General features: G+C 37.8%; 1 protein-coding gene across 1 annotated transcript in view; it reads left to right on the forward strand.

Moving 5' to 3' along the window:
* The window catches only part of LOC107543268 (catenin alpha-3), a 435,074-nt gene that overhangs the window by 324,356 nt on the left and 89,642 nt on the right, over positions 1-21,076 (forward strand). Inside the window, exon 5 of the mRNA XM_087824142.1 lies at positions 1,593-1,685. Coding sequence (XP_087680268.1) covers positions 1,593-1,685 — 93 coding nt within the window. The remainder of the gene's footprint in view (positions 1-1,592; positions 1,686-21,076) is intronic.

The raw sequence follows: 21,076 nt of genomic DNA on the forward strand, positions 1-21,076 counted from the left end.
GAAAACTTTGAACTAGAAAAAACAAAACACCACAAAACAAAACATTTATCTTTGAAATACAGAAGATGGAAGCACAGTAAAGGTACAGTTGGAACACGTGTTTGTCGTTGCTGCTGTGTTTCGTTTTGCTCATATCCAGCTGTATTTTTGGCTCTCACTGGTAATTTTGCTTCATTCATTCAAAAGCATGTCTGTGCTAGGTTGTGGTGATGTGATGGTGAGCAGGGCAGACCTAGTCCTTACCCCACAGAGTAGGCAGTCCAACAATTGGCTGCCTGATTCCACAAACAAGAACACAGTAAAGTATGATTAGGGTTATGAGGGTAAAAGTAGAGGGAGTAAGGAAAGGCTTGGCAGAGGAGCCCAGCCCAGCCTAGGGAGTTCCTGCCCAAGACACCTCTGAACAGAGACGCTTAAGCTGAAGTTGGGAAAAAAAGGAATGGAAGGAGGTTAACTATTTAGAATAGGTACTGAAGATCATATTAAATTGTTACTAAGTTCTTAGAAAATGTAGTTTCTCAATAATTTTTAGTGGCGTTTCGATGTCATATGGCTTTCATGATAACCATTCCATTCACCTACGAACACCTTGGTTTGCGGTAACCACATGCTGCTTAGCCAAATCGCCACTCACTGAGAGAAAAGCTTCCTTCTGATCAGTTTTGCTTTCTTTTTCTTTCAGAATTTATTAGGATGTAAAACTGAAAGCAACAAATGAACAAACAGGAAAGACACACACACAACAACTCACAGACACAGATAACAGTATGGCAGTTACCAGAGGGAAAAAGCAGTGGGGGGTTTGGGTAGTAAAGGGTGAAGGGAGTCAAATATATGGTAACATAGGGGATTGGACTTCGGGTGGTAAGCACACAATGCAGTGTACAGATGATGTGTCACAGAATTGTACACTTGAAACCTATATAATTTTATTAACCAATGTCACCCCAATAAATTTTAATTAAAACATTTATTAGGATGTAATTCATACACCATTAATTTCAACAGTTTAAAGTGTGAAATTCAGTGTTTTTTAGTATATGCACAAGCTTGTGTGACCATTACCACCACCTGATTCCAGAACATTGTTATCACCCCAAAGAGTAACCACATACCCATTAGCAGTTGCTGCCCACTCCCTCCGGACCCACACTCTTTCTTTAGGGACCGCAAATCAAAGTTTTGTTTGTAGATGTGTATCTTAGACACAGCACATACATGAAATCACAAATATGTAGTCTTTTGTAATTAATTATTTCACTTAGCATAATATTTTCAAGTTTTACCCATGTTGCAGCATGTGTCAGTACTTCATCTGTTTTTATGGCCAAACGCCATCCCATTGTTTGAATTTACTACATTTTGTTTATGCATTTATCAGTGTAGATATGTTTGACTCATTTCCATTGTTTGGCTATTAGGATTGATGCTGCAATGAGCATTGGTTTACAAGTTTTTGGTGGACATGTTTTCCTTTCTCCTGGGTATATGTGCCTCGGGGTGGAATTGCTGGGTCATGTTGGTCTCTGTTTCCTGCCAGACTGTTTTCCCTTTTGTGTTCTCACCAACAATGTTTTGCTTTCTGTTCACAGACCCCAGAGGAGCTGGAGGATGTTTCTGACCTGGAAGAGGACCTTGAGGTCCGCAGTCACACCAGCCTTCAGACGGAAGGAAAAACTGACCGGGTATGTCACCTCCCTGGGGGGACATGTGTCCTGTGCCCTTTCCTGGTCCACCCGGGCAGCCTCTCAAAGGGGGGACTCCGGACCTGGAGCTGGTTTTGCAGAGTCAGGGAGGAGAGCCTCCGAATGCAGGGCCAGCCGCGTGAGGGGGTGAGTCCCTCCACCCGGAGAGCACAGGGAGGCTGGTCAGGGGGCGGGCCGCCTCCGAGCGCTCCTGGTCTTTACAGCAGCCACGGGGGTATGAAAGTGGGACGCGTGCATGTTTGTTAGAGCAGAAAAGAGAAACAAGGAGTTGTAAATGTATTCTGAACTTCTAGGGGGAAAAAACTCCTGAGGCAATGCTCCTCTACTTTGCTTCCTTCCTGCAATTCCCTTTTCTGCCCCCGCCCTCAACACACACTCTCTCTCTCTCTCTCTCCCCCCCCCCAAAGATGTCGATCAGTTTCTCAGTTACCCTGAGATACTGAACTTGACTGACTTACACCCACCACTTAGGAATCTGTGAATCCGTTTCCTAGACACCAACAGCTTGCAACTGCCGACCAGCCTACAAAACTGCAGTCTGAAAGCCAGGCGGTATAACACAGTGGCTGAGCCTTTCTCTGCCTCAGTTCTCTTATTTCTAAAGCGAGGATAATAATAGTATTCTATAAAAGGATTATTGTGGGAATTAACTAAGTTAACTAATAGAGCACCTAACACAATACCTAGCTCACAGTAAGTTCTCAATAATCAGTTATTATTACTCACAGAAGTTGTAGCAATAGTAGAATTATCATTATTACTATTATTACTGAATTAGTTAAATTCAGTGACCTGAAATTTGGAGATGAATGGGAAAAGATAAATTTAATTAAGTTACATATTTTCAAATCTTCAGAAAACCTAGGACTGGTATATATATGTCACAACACTTTTGTTTTATCAGAAATGTTGCTTTTCTTGAGTTTCCATTTCTTGGTGAGTATTTGGATTATTTATCAGATCTCTAGAAACCAGTTCATGTTGGGAACTGTCTGGGGGCACAGAGCATCTGGAGATAGTTTCCTTCTAGTTGGCCTCCTTGAAAGAGATCAAACATTACAGATGGCAATGAAATTGAAAATAAATATTGCTGCCCAGCTGGTGTGGCTCTGGATCATTGACCTATGATCCAGGAGATCATGGTTTAATTCCCGGTCAGGGCATATGCCCGAGTTGTGGGCTCGATCCTCAGCAGGGGTCCTGCAGGAGGCAGCTGATCAATGACCCTCTCTCATCATTAATGTTTCTATCTCTCTGTCTCTCCCTCTCCCTTCCTCTCTCTGAAATTAAGAAACACATGTTTTTAAAAATTAATAAATATTGTTAATGGTAAACTGCTCTCACTTTCAATGAAGTGAGTGATTCACTTGGGCTGCTGCTGAGTGACTAGAAGTGGCAGGTAGGTGTTAGCTTTCAAAGGAATTGACAGGGATATTTTGTTAAAATAAAGGCAACTTTTAGGATGATGGGATTAGAACAAACACGCCTTGGTTCTCATTCTGGTTTATCACATGAAGATGACAAACCCTTGGTTAAGATGCTTCAAACTTAGAAAGTTTAAAATTCTTTATCTGGAAAATGAGAATAGCATACTTTGTCACAGAACCACTGGTAACACCAAAGATGATACCCCGTGTGAGAGTGTGTAATAAACTTTAACACTATGTGCTAAGAAGATATAAGTTGCTGCTTCTTATTTTCATTTGCATTTTGTTCTTGGATGGGATTATAGGCCAGCTAGACGGCCACCTGACCGTTGTAGGTTCTGAAGCTGCTGATCTCCGTGGTCCTGGATCTTTAGAATCTTTTACAGAGGCCATTGTTTCTAACCTTGTGGAAATCACCCTGAAACTTCTTTGAATCAAAGATCTCTGTTGCACTGAGTGCATTTCCCTGATGATCCAGTTCATTGGGAATGACCCTAGATGACAGCTTACCACTGTTTGGTGATGAGTAGATCTCTGACCATCAACTGGGAGTGACATTTTATTCAACCTGGCCAGCCTCTGCTTTCATAAACCTCCCTGCATACATTGCAAATAGCTTAGATTTTATTCGCCTGCTGCCTTGAAGCTTCCCTGCAGTTGCTGGGAAGCTGCTCAGATATTCTAATACATACACAACCTTGTGTGAGGCACTAACACCCCACAGAGCAAACCGTGCACAATACTCCTCCATTCCTTGGATGGGTCATTTTGAAGTTCATTTTCCACAGGTCCTCAAAAGTATCCCTGGGGGATCAAGCCCCAATTCTTCCTACAGCATTGACTAGATTGATAGTATATCGTGCATTGGTCTTTATTTCCTGGGTCATTCTTCCCAATCTCCCAGTTCTATTTCCTAAGATCTATTCCCAGAATAAACTACTTTTCATTCTTAGACTCTGCTTTTGGGGAGAAACAAGGAAAGGTAGTCTCTTTACATATGCTACCTAATGATCACATTAACTCTGATATATTGATATTATTTTCTAGGTTTTACTAACAAGATTGCTGAGGCTCAGATTTATATAACTTACCTAGTAAGTGGATCATGTCTTCAGACTAAGAACCTTGGTGATTACCACCTGTCAGTTTACATAGGTCATAGAGTTAGTAGAATGAATCCTTTACTAAAGAGCAAACCAATAATCATCATTACAACAAACATGATACACCATTGATGGAAGGAAAGAGAACAGAATAAAGGATGTTACAGTGGCCTGAAAAAGGGAGGAGCAATTTAAAGAGAAATTATCATATAGTATGAACAAGTTAACAACAGTAACATCCCCTTATTGAATATCTATGTCGTGAGTTTCCATTCTCATACCTGAAGTTTATGAGATTGCTGGCCAGGAAGGATAGCTCAGATCTGTCCCCTACACATATCACCTGACCAGAACCAAGATCATGTTTAGGCAGGTTTCATGATCTCTCCCAGGCATCTTATATAGCTCCATATTTCTTATAATTACACCTCTGTGTTTAGAATATATTCATATGTTTCAGGACTTTATGTTTGTATCCTACCCAACATTTCTAAACTTTGTATTCATTAGTCTGAGTGTACCTATCACACCTTTGCCAGGTACCAACAAATTGAGAAGATACCAAAATTTTTTGAAGTGGGATCTGTTGAGAATTATATGAATGCCTATGCCATGATCAATGAGGGATTCTTGGTCACTGCACAAGACAAGTGTTTGGGTTTTTTTTGTTTGCTTCTGTTACTAAGATGTAAATGCCTTTTCTGGTTCTTATATTATGTAGACTCTGCTATATCGAACATGCGCTAGAACCAATTTTAGAAACTGTTTAGTAATGGAGTGACAGTTATTTATTATCATTTTGCTCTCTGCATTTCACTCCCAGTAGCTTTGGCCCAACATCATCTGTTATTGCTGTCATCAGTGGAAAATGCCACTGGGCATTGTAAAGGTCTGAAACCAACAAATAATGGTTTAGAGTCCACAGTCAATGAGAGTGGAAATACTAAAGGACCAATGGTGCATGCCTTATGATGTGGCAGAGGAACAGCAGTAGAAATTAGTCACTACCTTAATTACTAAACAGGAATACTCACTGGACCGATACTGTGGTTATAACCAATGATCAGGCATTCCACAGTGAATAAAATACAGGAGTGTGAGTTTGCTACGGGTTTAGAGATCATTCTTCAAAGAACTATTAAAAACAATTGTCATGCTCTTAGCAAGGAAAAAATATATCTTTTATGTTAAAAACTTAAATTTGAAAGAGACATGAAAATAAACTCCTATTAAAATAGTCAAACTCCTAAAAGTATTGATAAGTTTTTTGTAAGTCCTAAAAGATTATATTAAATACATGCTAAATGATATTTTCTAAATATCATTACACTTTATAGTTTACAGAATATCTTTAAATTGGTGTCTTATTTGACCAACGCCCTAAATTTGTTTTTTAATTTTTTTCTTGATTTTACTAATTAGCCTCAAAACTGTTTCAGTAGTTTGGATAAGTCAGGTAGACGGGGACCATAGTCCAGGTCTTCTGGCACCAACCACACTTTGTCCCATATAGCACACTTGTAAGCTTGGGTAGAATCTCAACATCCCTTACAATCTCATTGCCTGACTCTTGCTACAGTCAGTATAGAGTTGATACCATAATTTCTGTACTAGAAAGAAGACTCGTAAAACTGAAGACCATAAACCTTAGTATCAGATCTGTGTAAGCCTCACAAATTTCTAAATGTCCCAATACTGCAATCTCCATCACTAACAACATCAGTTTGTTGATTACCATTGAAAACTATATAGTGATGCCCAGACCCTGACAGTATCCCTGGTGGATCGCTTTGTCTTGATGTAGTGGAGTAACAAGTAGGGCAGCAATCTGAGGTCTCCAAGCATAGAATCCACAAGATAGAGGCAGTTACTTCTCTGTCAATCTCTCATCACATTGGCTTCTGTGATATTTCATTCCAGGCAGTATTTCTAACTTCTAGAAAATGTCCCTGGTTTGTTGTTTGCAATAGGGGCCACAGTAGCAAGAGAGACTCAGGAAACTGCTAAAGTGTCAGCAAGTTGGCAACTAAAAGTATGTTCCAAAAGCCTACCTGTGGGACAATTTTGGATTTAGAAAGACTCTTAATAAAATAGTTTGAAAGAGAATTTGTGAATGAAATCAGTGACCAAGTGACTCATCGTTTCTAGCATATAATGTAGAAGTTAAGAGTATGGACTTGGTTCAAATGTGGGTTCCACCAATTACTATCCATAAGGCTCTGGGAAAGTTAGTTTTTATTTTTAACTTTTAGTTTTATCACTTGAAAAATTGTGATAATAATGATAGTATCTATTTTATGTGTTTTTGAAGATTAATCTAGATATATGCTAGGAACTAAAGTAAATTTTTCATATAAGAAATGCTCAATAAATTTTGATTTTTATAAAAATGAATTTCATGGTAAGTGCAGACTTGAGTATGCTAGTGGTGTACTTTGACTTCCTTTTGAGAAACTCAGGGAGCTTTGTAATACAAATCTCTTCTGATATGAGATTACTTTGGTTGCCTGGTTTTGAGGTGCTAAACATTTTTGACATCCTAGACATTCTATTAGCAAAAGTTTTTAGAAGTTATGTTTTCCTCAGGGGAGGGACTTGTCATGAACTGCTTTAAGAGGTTAAAAGGAGATGGCATTAGTGTGATATCCTTAATGATACTGGTGCTTTTATGTAGATGTATAGTCACATAAATAATGTAGAAATGAAATAGTGATCACAAAAAGCAACTCTTGATAGTGGGATAAAACAGGAAATTGGACCCAATAATTGTCATTTTATTTTCTTTATTATTGAAAGCCTGGCCTAGCATTGGGAGGTTTTGGTAGCTTGGTGTTCCATTGGTTTCTTAGAGTCCCGAGTTACCCTCAGCAAGTTATATAGGGCTTTAATTGCCTGGTTTTATGATACAAACTCTTAAAAAAAAAGAAAAACAAGCCATTCTAATATTTGTAAGACACATGCTGAAGACAGTTTTGCAAGTAGTCATTTAAAATCACTTTTTCCTTCTCTTGACTTGTCCATGAGGAATACATAGGGTGTTCCCCCCAAAATGTATACAAACACTTTGAATAATCATAAAGGCAGTGTTTATTAAACTACATTTCATTTTCAGACTTGAGCTATCAGGTGTTAAAGTGTGTATACATTTTTTTGGGGGGGGGGCACCCTGTATATTCTAGTAATTTTTCCCTCTACCGACATAACTTGAAAGCTAATAAGGCCTAAAAACTAAATCAGGGATTTTGTTTGCATCTCACACAGTTTAAACTTTGCTCACAGTGTCCTGCAGATGAGAAGTGAAAAGGGAACTCATTTTAGGACTGTGTAAGGCCAGTTTTTTATTTGAGGGTATCTGAAGCTGCGGTCTCTAATTGCTAAAATTCAGTTTAATGAAATGTAATATTAAAAATAAAACAAATGTTTATCATTTCAATTGTAGCTGTATTTCAGCATGATAATGTAATGTCACCTTTTAAATCATACATTATTTCTATTTATTGATGATCCAAATTAAATAATTAAACATATCGTCTTTATTTGTATGAAGACTAAGATTTGTCATATTTTTAATATAATATCCACTTAAGAGCAAATAGTTTGTAAACCTGCTCTGTCTTAAAGACTATCTTTGCGCCCATCAAATCGACATAAGCCCTATAAATAGAAGTAAATTATGGCGGAAATAAGAACAGTTGCCTAGGTGACTGAACACAACCTCAAAACGTCAACAGCAGCAAATGAAATGAAAACATCAAATCTTAAAATATTGTAGATGATTCATGTTAAAAAAAAATGCAAAAGCCACGAGCACACTAACTTCATGTCGGCGATGGGGAAACTTTCTCGTTGCTACTTTGCAGCATGCAGTTAGCTGAATATTCTCTATCCTGACAATGGAAAATGTGCCATGGTAGGGTGGTTTATTTTAGAAATTGGAAGCATTTTAATAGGCACTATTTATCATCAGAATGCACTCAATAAGTCAAATTTGTACTGAATTACCCTACAGCATATAGGGAGACATGATCTCATTACCTTCTTTATGATATAATTTGGTTTAGGTTACTGTGGAAAACACAGCTGGGGCAAACCTGGATTAAATCACATTATTCAGTGGTAATACACTAGGCTGCGCATTCTCTCCTCATTAGTTTCTATCATTTCAGTGGTGCGTTTGGCAATAACTCTGCTTTCCTGTCTTTCTGAGCGCTCATTCGCAGTACTTCATTATTTCCTCTCTCTCCCCACTTCTTAAGCATTAGGATGCACTAGAGTTCTGGTGTGAGCCCCGTGGTTCTCTAGTTCTCCCCACCCTTCCTGTACGCTCTCATGCAGCCCTAACGCTTCAAGCACCATGTAGGCAAGCCTGTGTCCTGAGCTCTGGCCGCATGTCCGTAGGCCTGGCAGCTTCCTCTCAGATGACTCACAGACACCTGTGGCACTCGCTGTTTCAGAGCCCGGGTGCGTCGGTCTTACCCCATAAATATTCCTTCTGCCCTTCCATGCATCCGGTTGCACAACTAAACTTGTCTATTTTTTCATCACCTCCACTCTCTCTACTTTCAAAGGAAAATTTTCCTGGACAAAGTTAAACAGAGAAGGAAGACTTTATCCAACAGTATTAATAATTAATAATAATGAATGAATGAATAACTAAGAGGGGAAAGAGACCAGAGCTCAGTTTGGGTTCCATTCTGCTGAAACAAAGGGCTAAAGATTTTTCAGAGACAAGGTGAGGGGGATCATAGGCCATCTGTGTTTGCTAATTGGCTTTACCCAAAGGAAAAGTGAATTTTCTCTGTCTTGATGACAGGAGGCCTCTCATACCTTGGAGCCAGGCGGCCTTTAAAGTTAGGCTCCTGCTCTCCCACAGAGACTGGAGATATTGCATCTCAAGGGGATGGCTCCTTGGTCCTTGAGAAAGATAGTCCTGGGTTGTGAAACTGGCAAACAGCATTTAAATGTATTTATATTTCAAAGGAGCAAAAAAAGAATTTACGGTGATAAAAGTTATGTAAAGCACATGCTTTCAGGAAAGGGAGATCAGGGGCCTGGAGTCAGGAAGCAGCTCATCTAAAGTTTAGTCAAGCTGACGGGAAATGGAGAGGTTCAGAGATGTTCACCGAGCACATAGGGTGATGGGTGAGTCAGATGAAGATGCCGAAGAGTTAGACCCTGTGTGGGAGAGAGAAAGAAGCCAAGGGCAACTCAAGGTTTGTGGCTGGAGGATTGGGAATGTGGACTTGCCATTCATATTGACATAAGGGAGACTGAATTGAGCAGATTGCAATGGTGGAAGATCAGAAACTGATCTTGGATATGTGAAATCTAAAAAGTATATTAGACAACCAAACGGAGATGTCAGGTGGGCAGATAGGAAATTTGCAAGCTAGACTGGAAGTCATCTTACATGCAGAGTTTTCCATTGCAAATTTACAGCTTTCCTAACATACAGTGAGGTTTTATATATTATGAGGAGACCATATTTTTTCTTCAAAGACATTGATCGCTTTATGTCTAGCTTTAGACCTCACCCTTCCCAAATCTCTTTGCTGACATACTTACTCATTTGACACTCACCCTTTTTGGAAGGCCACCTCTGACCACCCTGCTTGAACTGCAACCCCAAAGTCCGCCTACTAGGTAGTAAATTTAATGAAGGCAATGATTTGGATCTTTTTTTCTTCATTGTATATTCTCCATACTTAAACAGTGCTGGGCACATTGTAAATATGCCATAAATATTTATTGAATGAATAAATGAATAAATGATGTTGATCATAAATGTGCTTTGGGGAAAAAATGTACTTAAAAATTGGGGGAAGAGAGTGGTTTCAGATACAGCATTTGTATCTAACATATAATTTGTCTACAAAATAAATAGGATAATTCTTATTTTTCAAAAATAGTGCCTTAGTAAATAATTGCCCACGTGTGACAGTCATTTGGAAAAAAATTCTGAGGCTCTTGCTTAGGTGATCCTTCGCCTTTTTGGGTTTAGAGGTTTTTGTGATAGACGTCTGGCTACTAAGTGCTGCCCTTCTGCCCATTCTCTGAATTTATCATTGAAAAAAAACCCTATTTTTTTAATGTTAAATATTTATAATATATAAATAAAATGACTTTGAATTATTAGTTTCTGGTGAAACATAAATATTTACTACTTTGCCCATTAAAGACAATGTATAATATAACAAGTAAGGGAGAAAAGGGAGCTCAGAAGAAAATATTATTTTAAATAATCCTCTGATATGCTAAAAATTACCTTTGCACGCTGAAAGTACCACAATCTAAATCTAGGCCTAAGTATATGTATATTTTTAATAAGTGAGTGCTTATTAACTTACATTTATTCTTTAGAAATGTGATTATGTATTTCTTATAATGAGCTGCATAGGCTATAACAATATACATATTTATGACTTGGTTGAAATCCCATGTAAATATGAATAGACATAGAACATAGGCATTTCCCTCAAGGTGGAGTCATCAACTCTATAAAGATCAGGTACTTTTAAGAAACAGGGCGTTTTTTAATGTCATCCCTGGACATGTCTCCAGATTTCTGATTCTAAGATAATTCGAAGAAAGAGAACACAATTTCTGGAGCCAAACTCCTAAGTTTGAATCCTGACTTTGCCACTTAAAACTGTTGACATTGAACAAGTTAACTTCTCTGTGTCTCAGTTTGCTTATTTTTAAAATGGACCTGCTCACACCAAAGAATTATCATGAAGCTTATGAGTTAATATTTGTTAAGAAGCAGCACATAGTTAACTGGTCAAACTTTAGTGACCATCATCATCACCAATGCCACTATCAGTGTTAGCAGCAGCAGCGTTTGTTGAATGGATGCACATTTATGACATCTCTGCTAATATTGCAGGTTGGTAATATTCACTCTCTTGATTAGTCCTCTTGAAATTTTCCAGAACATTTTGTGGAGACAGCCAGTTTGATTGACCAACCAAAATAAATTTCTTCCTATGGTCAAAACTCTTTCCAAGGGCTAATTTGAGTTTCCAGGTAACTTGTGGGATGGGTGGTCCTTGAGACAGGTGCCTGGCCCTGGTTGAGTTAGGAGAAACAATATCAGGCTTAAAAAGATACTAAGTATATTGGATGTTAAAATAGGCACAGAAAATATATCATAGAAAACCAGTGTTGCCAGGGAAGATTTAGAGTCTTCTCCATCCAAGAATTATTCATGTTCAGGAAGGACTTATTTTATAATTCATAGTCCTGGTCACTTAGAGCTTTGCAGTGTAAGACACAGCAATTGAAATGTGCTTAGGGAAATATGTAGTTAGCAGAGAGAAATGTGAAAACATGGCCTTCTGGCTAGAAAAATATTCACCTTGCACACTAATGAAGGCAAGCAAACGCATTTCCAAGTAGGAAATTTTGGTAGTTTCTAGAAGTGTATGACTTGAGAATATATAGCAATTCTCTGTCCAGGTTGTGTAGACATGATGACACACTAAAAGTATTCCTCATCAGTCCAGGGAATTTGTAAAGTGTAAATTATGTATTTCCAAAGCAGCAATTTGGAAGGTTTTAATCTCTTTGCTCTCCAGCTATCATCAACACATCTTTCAAATGAAAAGTAACAGAGCTACATTAGTTTTCTCTCCCCTTTCTCAGGCTTAACTAGAGATAAGAGGTCCAAACCCTTTACTAACAAAAAGGGTTTTGTTTGCAGAGGAGAGTAAAGAATCTAAATAGCAACAAAGTGCTTTATAGTTTTGACTTGAAGGTTAGACTTTTAAAAGACAGAAAAATCCTCTAAAATTAGCAGTAACTCATACTTACTTTTTACTGGCTTTCTGATGGAACTTCCAAGTTTTACGTATTATTAAGATTGAATTTTATAATGTCAATTTTAAAAATTCTTCCAATGCCCTGTTGTACTAAAATTGCATATTTCCCCCTTTCATAGATATGTACCTTTGAATAAGCACATCTTCTGTAGCCTATTAAATTAAGAAATTTTATACACCTGAAAGCAGACAAATGTGACTCTTAGGACACCAAGATCATAGAATTGGTACTTGAAATATACTTTTAGGGAAGCTGGAATTAGCATGGCCTTCCATAGAGGAGTCAATGTGACAAGAAAATATCCTCCTGGTTTAAAAATATTTTCCAAATTTATTTTCATATTCTGTCTTTCATCTGTGAAATATATGGATATGCCTAGCTAGCATATCACAGTTGTCTACTCTGATGATGATGATGATTGATAATAACAATGTCAGCAAGAACATAATTATTTACTTAATGCTTAATATGTATCAGGCACTTTAATTTTATTAAATTTCCTCCAAAATCACCTTTGATTTAGATATTACTCTACCTACTTAAAATATATAGAAAAAAAGAAGTTATGTAAGTGCCCAGCATCACACGGTGCGAGGTGACAGGCCCGAGACTGACCCAAGTGCGCCTGTCTCAGGGGCCTGCCTGTGGCCCTGCTCCTGCCACTGCGGACACAGCCTCCCTTCCTACCGTCCAGGCTTTCGGGGGAACTGCTGGCATAACACCTCTCTCTGCACTGAAATGCGCTAGATTGAGGGGAGACTGAAGCTGCTAGGAGCCTTAGGCCTGGAAGCCGCACTCAGAGCGGCAGGAGCCTGCGTTTGGAATCTGCGCCGTGAGCCGCAGCATCGGCCGTCGCAGGCCTGGGCCCGCGGCTGCAGCCGGGAGAGGCGCGGGGCCAGCTGGCGCTGTGAGAGGGGAACGCCGGGCGCTGGAACCTCCTCACGTTATGTTAAAGGGATGGTGGAGAAAAGGGGTTCTCTTCCCACAAGGTAGTCTGTGAAAATCTGCAGGACCCCCTTGGTTCTGTTTGCTTTTATTTTTCTAAGAGGCACCGAGAAGTAAATAAAAGAGCGTCGGCTTTAGAGTCACCATCTCTAGGGTGAGTCTTGGTTCCTTTTATTGGTTATTGCGTGTAATGGTACATCCAGTCCTATTTACTTATTACTTCTCTGAGATTCTGACTCTTTATATTTCAACTTAGATACTGTCTATCTCGAGGTGTTGTAATAGAATGTTTAAAAAGTATGCAGTGCAGTGATAGAAACGTAGGTATCTCATACCTGGTCAGTTTTATTACTATAACAGTGTTGATAAAATACAGTGATATCTAATCATAAGGGACTCATGTTAGGCAGTGAATTTAGTAGGAGCTCTCTAGGTCAAGGTGAACCAGAGTAGGACATAAAAATACACTTCATACTTTAATTTGTAGGGAAGGAGTAGAGAAACAAGTATTAAGAATGGGAATAAAAGAAATGAGAATGAAAGGAAGGAAGGAGAGGAGGGAGGAGTTATCTTGGGGTATGGGATGACCTCTGTTTACCAGAATAATAGTGTGCAATGAACGGGAGAATATGACTGACACAATCTGTACTAGATAAAAATATATATATATGAATATTTATTTTTGTGACCTTGGGCTAATAAAGGACTTTCTAACTATGATAACAAAAAAAGAACAAAGAAAAAAGCAGACAAATTTGACTCTTGAAAACACAAAAGAAAATAAACTAACACAAAATACAAAATCAAATCTGAAAAACTATTAAAAGACAACATCAATTTGAGGTAACAATTACAATATTTATAAGAAAGTGTTTGTATGTAAACAGATTATCATCAATTAGTAAGAAAAAGTGACTCCACCTTCCCCACCCCACCTCTGCCACGACAAAAAGGAGCACCGTGCCTGACAAGGATGTTTACAAAGAATAATGCACATTTATAATAACCATGTAGAGATGAAAGACATGCGAAGGCAAACAGCAATGAAATTCTATCTTCCTATCATTTTTGCAAAAATAAAAAATATCCATTGTCAGAAAGATTTTTTTTTTTTTGGCAAATGGACACTTACATACTGTGGGAATACTAATAAGGGTCAAGTTTCGGAAGGGATATTGGAAATTATGCACTGAAAGCCTTTATAAAAGTATTTTTTCTTTGTCTTCTAGAATTTACCTCTAGGTATATTTGAAAAAATGCAGAAAGGTATCTATCAAAATCTTCACAATGCACAAATCTGTACACACTGATATTCAGACAAACATATAGGGTGTCCCCCCAAAATGTATACACACTTTAATTTCAAAATTTCAATTTTGAAAATGTGTTTTAATAAACACTGCCTTTATAATTATTCAAAGTGCGTGTATACATCTTTGGGACACCCTACATGTATCTTACCCATCTACATATATACGAAATGAAAAATACCTAACAACCATTGAAAACGTAAATAGTTAATACTAGATATATATGACAGATAAGAGGGATGTAAAACTGTGATGAAGCTATATTTCTAGTCATTGAAATACTTTATAATAAGATGTTTAAAAAATAAGAAATAACAGAAAAGTCTATTTGGTATGATGCCATCTATGTGATATAATTTGTAGAAGTAATCACACTTATATGTAGTATTCAAGGATAGCCACAGAAATGTCACTTTCAAAATCTTTGTTGTATAAAACAATATTTTATAAATACACAAGTACTATGTATGAAAGTACTGAGACAAAAAAGAAGTCATTGTAGTGTTTACAGTTTGTGAATAATTTTATACACCCATATTGTCCAAATGAACTTAAGGAAAAAATTAACTACCTATAGTTTTACTAACAAGAGAAAACCTTGATTATAAATTCATTTCATTTTCCCAGTCTCTAAGTTAACTAATAGAAAGAATATATACTTTTACTGAATATTTAGTAAGTCATGTGTTTTAAAGTCTGGTACAAGAGATTTCTGTCTTCTGTCTTTTGATGGAGGCTACTGACTCTCGACTCAAACTGGCGAAATATCCTTTTACTTCCTAACAATAGAGAGCACTACTTAGTGACCGGTTTTTCAGTCCCATTCTGATTGGTAGAGTAGAACTTCACCACTTCAGTTCTGTTGCTAAATTATTATTGATAAGAATGATTGAAAACAAAATACAAGTGAGAAGACAGACAGGCGTGCCAGGTTTCACTAGCTCCACAGTCTGACCAGCTCATCGGGATCAGCAGGAGCCAGAGTCCACTGACTCTTGGTCAAAACATCAGTGGGAAGCAGGGCTTTGTCACATTGTATCCTTGCCGCTTTGGGTCAGATGATTCTTTGATGTGGGAGTTGTCTTGTGCACTGCAGGACGTCTAGCAGCATCTCTGCCCTCTGCCTTGTTGATGTGGTGGCACCCCCATGCCAGTTGTGACAACCAAAATGGTCCCAAGAGATTGTCAAAAGGCACTGATGTGGGACTTAGCGGGGGGGGGGGGGGGGTAGGTAAAACCAACCACAGTACCAGCCATTCTTGGGAAAATCTGCTTTTCAGTTGGGTCCTTCGTAATTACTTTTATGCTAAAATAGCTCTTTTTAAAAAATAAAATAGTAGTGATAGTAGATGATCAGTTGTTTTGTGATAAAGTACACCGGCACCTTTTTGTTTGTTCGTTGGTTTTGAATGCGTGCGTTTGTGTGTGTGTGTACGTGCGCATTTGTGTGTGCGTTTTATGGCCTTGGTTGGTAAAATAGAATAATCTGCAGCATATGTTCTTTTTCCTACTTTATTTTAGTTTTACAGGTCTGTGCGAACCCATGCTTCAGCACCTTTGCAGAAGCATCCTATCCTCTCTTTCACTTTGAAAATGTTTCTAATTACTATAGAAGTTTGTTTGTGAGCTGCTGGTATTGAGGCTGCTGCAGTCGGAACGGTATATATCTCCCTGAAATGTTCTTCCAAACATCCTGGAATGCTCCCTTTGGAAGCTTACCTCATTGAGACCTTGATTTTGTTTTCTGTTTGTGCTGATCCGTAGGCACAGCTCCATCTATATCCTCCTCAGTGCTAAGTTAGGCTCACGTGTCAGATGCCGCCTCTTGAGCGGAGTGTCTCATTTCTAGTGCCTGAGTGGGATTTTACTTGGAAAGGCCTGGTGTGCTGCTAAGTGCCTTCCTAATCCAGATGTTTGCCTCTCCAAATTCACATTCAGGAGACAGGAGGAATTCTGTTTGGTTTATTTAATTTTGTTGTGTGTTCTGACCATATGGATCTGGGTTATGCATATGGATGGGGGGGGTCACTGTTAACCCTGTGTTTCCACTATTGCAGCAACAAAGGAGTTGTACGAGTTTTGAATCTCAGGCAGCAGTTGCACCAGGTTTTAGTTTATGTATTCATGTAAAATAATATTTTTGGAACTGCATTAAAAAATGAATTGAATTACCTGCATTGCACATAGAGGGGAGAGTTCTTTGAGATCAGACAGTGTAGTACAGAAAGAAGTAGATATATCAAGCCTTAGACATTTGCTTAGAGAATTAGGAATAGTACAGGCAGTGCAATGGTAAGCATAAATACATAAAAATAAACTAGTGATTTTTAGCACTTAAACTTAGGTTCTTTTTGGAACTGTTTAAATTGACAAAATAACATCCCAACATGGTGAATTTCTGGGAATACTCTCCCATATTCTCTTTCCTTTTATTTTTCTTAATCATAAAATTTTAAAAAATTAAGCAAGAAAATGCAAACAATAATATTATGCTATCAATAAAACAAGTTATTTAAAATACTTCACTACTATTACACAAATGTGCTGTAATCTCTTCCGGGCGCAATTCAATTCTGCTTTGAGAATTGGATTCATCTAAGGGATTGAATGGCAACTGATTAAATTATACCAGCAAACAGCACTTCTCAGTTTCTTACATGGAAAACTCATGCTGAGATTAAAATGATGCCCAAAGGAGGCCTCACGTTAATGGGAGATTCACCTTGGTGTTTCCTCTATCATGTCACATTTCCTCTTTTTGTCCACCTGCCCCTCCCTAATTAATTTCCCCCATGATTTATTTCTCACTAACCATCATTTTGTTAATAACACTGAATAAAAGTATAACCTTAAAGTTTTGAAATGGATATCCTATTTTGTCATGTTTGGGAAATCTTTTAAACTCATTTTGGGCAGTGTTCTTTTTGAAATATTATAAGATGTAATCTAAAAGAGGAACTGTTTGGAGGGATTCTTCTGTAAGTTCCTCTCTTCTAGATTTTCACATACTGCCTCACTTTGTAAATTCTCTCTCTCTTTTTTTTTTTTTAAACATATCTTTATTAAGTTCAGAGAGAAGAAAGGAGGGGGGCAGAGAGAGAGAGAGAGAAACATCAATGATGAGAGAGTCATTGATCGGCTGCAGCCCGCAACCCGGGCATGTGCCCTGACCGGGAATCGAACCCCGATCTCCTGGATCCGAGGTCGATGCTCAACCGCTGAGCCACGCCCGGCCGGGCACTTTGTAAATTTTCATGACAGCGCCCAGAAGGCTTTATCGCTTCTGCTGAAGTCTACTTACTTGATGATTCTTATCTTGTCAGGAGACTCCAGAAAATCTTGGCCTCCGGGGACCAATTCCTAACTAGTATCCCAGTGTTCTGTTCCATAAGACCCAAGCGTGGTTGGGTTGTTATACATTATCTTAAATATGTAAATACACAAGTAAATATATAAGTAGATGGATAGGTAATAGATACATAAAACTGAAATGTACCTTTGAAATTTGTGTTTTATAAATTGTCACAAACATTTTATTTTTTAATTATAGGATCCTATCTCAGGGAAAATAGTTCATAATTTACTTGGAGATTTAATAAATTAATCTTTCACTTCAGGAGGCTTCAATAAAATAGAAATATGTAATGTACATCAAGATGAGTTTTTCCCTAAAAATACTATTTTTTTTCTTAATTCCAAAACTGAATTATTTATTATATATAATATTATATATAATGTATGTTACTGACAAAACCTTTTATTTAGGAAACATGTATTTAGGAAGTATGCCTGCATTTTTATGGGTAATCCAGAATCTCTAGAAGTCATATTCTGTTTCTGGTAAGTTTCAGAGCACTGCAGGCAGCAAGAGCATCGAAAACCAAGACCACCCTAGTGGGAGGTGGATTCTTGCAGGAATGGTCTTGTATGAAAGTGTTTTATGAAACATTTGGACAGGGCACACTTTTGGAGCCTGTAAGGCTACATTTTGAAAATACATTTAGTCTCTTCTGAAGACTCACCACCATTCCTAATGTCAGTCAGTGGGTGCTCAGGGATCTGGAATAGAAAAACCTTTCTCTGGGACTCGGTCACCTGTGGTTATATTTGGGACACAATAAAGTCCAGTGAGTGCCTGAGTGGTCAGTAATAAATACTGAAATGGTTTCCACAATAAAGAGGGTAAGAAATACCTAGGAAGATAAATGAACCCAGATTTTAGATGCCTCTTTATCAGGACTATATTACTGTATATCTGACTGCCATTTTAATCTCTAACATTTTATTGAATGTTGTTATATATATAAATCAGTCTCATATCAGTTGTGCATAGGTAGGTAAAACTTATTTTATTTGTCCACACAACAAGATGATAGATAGGAAGTATTAGAGACCCTCTGGCCCTCCAGTGAAGCCAAGCATATAGTTGCAGCGGTAATTAGGAAAACATACCCAGAGGAGGGGGTAAATCGAGGGACAGGTGGTTTGTCCAGGTGCCGCACACTCCTGGAGTTCCCCTTAGCGAGCACAGTCTGCACATCTTATTTCATTGTGGTATAAAAACGCACTTAAGCATCCTAAATCAAAGGTTGCTCGTCACTATTCCAGCTTTAGGATGTGGCAAAGGTTTCTTTAGGAAAGGGCGTTGTCACCCTGGCCGGTGGCTCAGTTGGCTGAAGCGCTGCCCGGCGCCCTAAAGGGTTTCGGGTTTGGTTCCCGGTCAGGGCGCATAACTAGGTTGCAGACTCGACCGCCCCAATCAATCTTTCTCACATCAGTGTTTCTCTCTCCTTTTCTCTCTCTCCCTCTCCCCTCTCTAAGAGCCAGTGAATATATCTTAGCAAGGATTAAAAAAAAATGAAATAAAGGATGTTGTTTTCCAAAAGTAGTAGACTTTTATAGCTTCTCAGTTTATAAGTGAACATTCATATTCTCTTTGGTGAATATCTATAATCTTGGATAATGATTTCTTGTTTATTTTTGCCCTCACTCCTTTTTACCTCCTCACTAAAAAGATCTCTATCAAGGAGAAATAAGTATTTTAATAGTTTCAGACTCTCTTTTAGGAAAACTCTATCTTCAGAAAAATAAATTACACAGTGACGGGAGATGAGGCTCTGATGGGTGAATGCATATCAGATAAAACTTAAAAAGTTAGCTTAAAAATACACAGTATTTTCTTGTAGAACACCTATGAGAGAAAGGGGCAAGGTAAGGTGGGACTAAAAGGAAGGTGACCACTAGGAGATAAATCATTGTGTGACTGCTGAAGTAGGTTTGATAATTGAGATGTATATTTTTCATTTTGAATTATTTTTAGAATTACAGAAAAGTTGCAACTACAGCAGAGTTCCCATAAACCCTCCACTCAGTTTCTCCTAATGTTGACATATTGCAAAACTAAGATCTGTTTCTCAAAACTAAGAAATGTTTTTATATCCTCTGCTCATTTTTGATCAGATTGTTTATTTTTTTTGTTTTGAGTTCTATGAATTTCTTATATGTCTTGGATATCAACCCGTTATTGGATATATCATTTACAAATATATCCTCTTATCCATTGGGTTGCCTTTTTGTTTGATTGAAGGTTTCCTTTGCTGTGCAGAAGCTTTTTAGTTTGATGTAGTCCCATTTATTTTGTTTTTGTTTCCCTCTCTCAAAGGAACATATCCAAAGATATTGATGGACTAATATCATATAGTTTACTTGCTATGCTTGCTTCTAGGAGTTTTATGCTTTCAGTCCTTACATTTAAGTCTTTAACCCATTTTGTGTTTATTTTTGTATTTGATGTAAGGTTTTTTTAGGGTGTGTGTTTTTTAGTGTGTGTGTGTGTTTGTTTTGCATTTATCTGTCCAGTTTTCCCAGCTCTACTTGTTGAAGAGACTAAGTTCATGCAGCATTATTTACAGTAGCCAAGATATAGAAGCAACCTAGGTGCCCATCAGTAGCTGAATGGATGAAGAAGATGTTGTACATATAGACATTGGAATATTACGCAGCAAAAGAAAAAAAAAGAATGAAATCTTGCCATTTACAACAATATGGATAGATATAGAGGGTATTATGTTAAGTGAAATTAGGCAGAGAAAGAGAAACATAAGGTTTCACTTCCATGTACAATCTAAAACCAGAACAAACCAAACCAAACCAATGAAAACAGACTCAGAGAAACAAAGACCAAAGGAACCAGAAGGGAATGGGTGGGGGGATGGGTGAAAAGGGGAAGGGGAAAATAGTCAATAATATTGTGGTAAGTTTGCAAGGTGACAGAAAATTACTAGAATTAGTGGGGTGATCACAGTGTAAGATACAAAAATGTTGAATCACTATGTTGTACACCTCAAACTAATATAAGATTGTATTCTAACTATAATTAAATTTAAAAATAAATTTTTTTTTTAAAACCTAAGAAAGGAATATTGGTATTATAACTAAACTATAGACTTCATCAATGTTTGCACTAAGGTTTTTTTTTGTTTTGTTTTAGGATAAAAGCCAGGGTTCAACATTGTATTTAGTTGTGACATCTTCTAGTCTACTGTAAACTATGACAGTTACCTTCTCTTGTCTTTCATGACCTTGATACTTTTGAAGAGCTCAAATAAGGCATATTCTAGAATGTTCCTTGAAAGCAGAAATGGTGCCATAACACTCCACTATCAGCAGAAAATCAGTCAATACTCAGTGATGATGTTGCAGGTGATCACTGTCAGTATTATGACCAAACATAATTGCACTGTGCTGTAATACATTAATAGAGG

The sequence above is a fragment of the Miniopterus natalensis genome, chromosome 14 (assembly GCF_054644295.1).
Source record: "Miniopterus natalensis isolate mMinNat1 chromosome 14, mMinNat1.hap1, whole genome shotgun sequence".
Taxonomy (NCBI): domain Eukaryota; kingdom Metazoa; phylum Chordata; class Mammalia; order Chiroptera; family Miniopteridae; genus Miniopterus; species Miniopterus natalensis.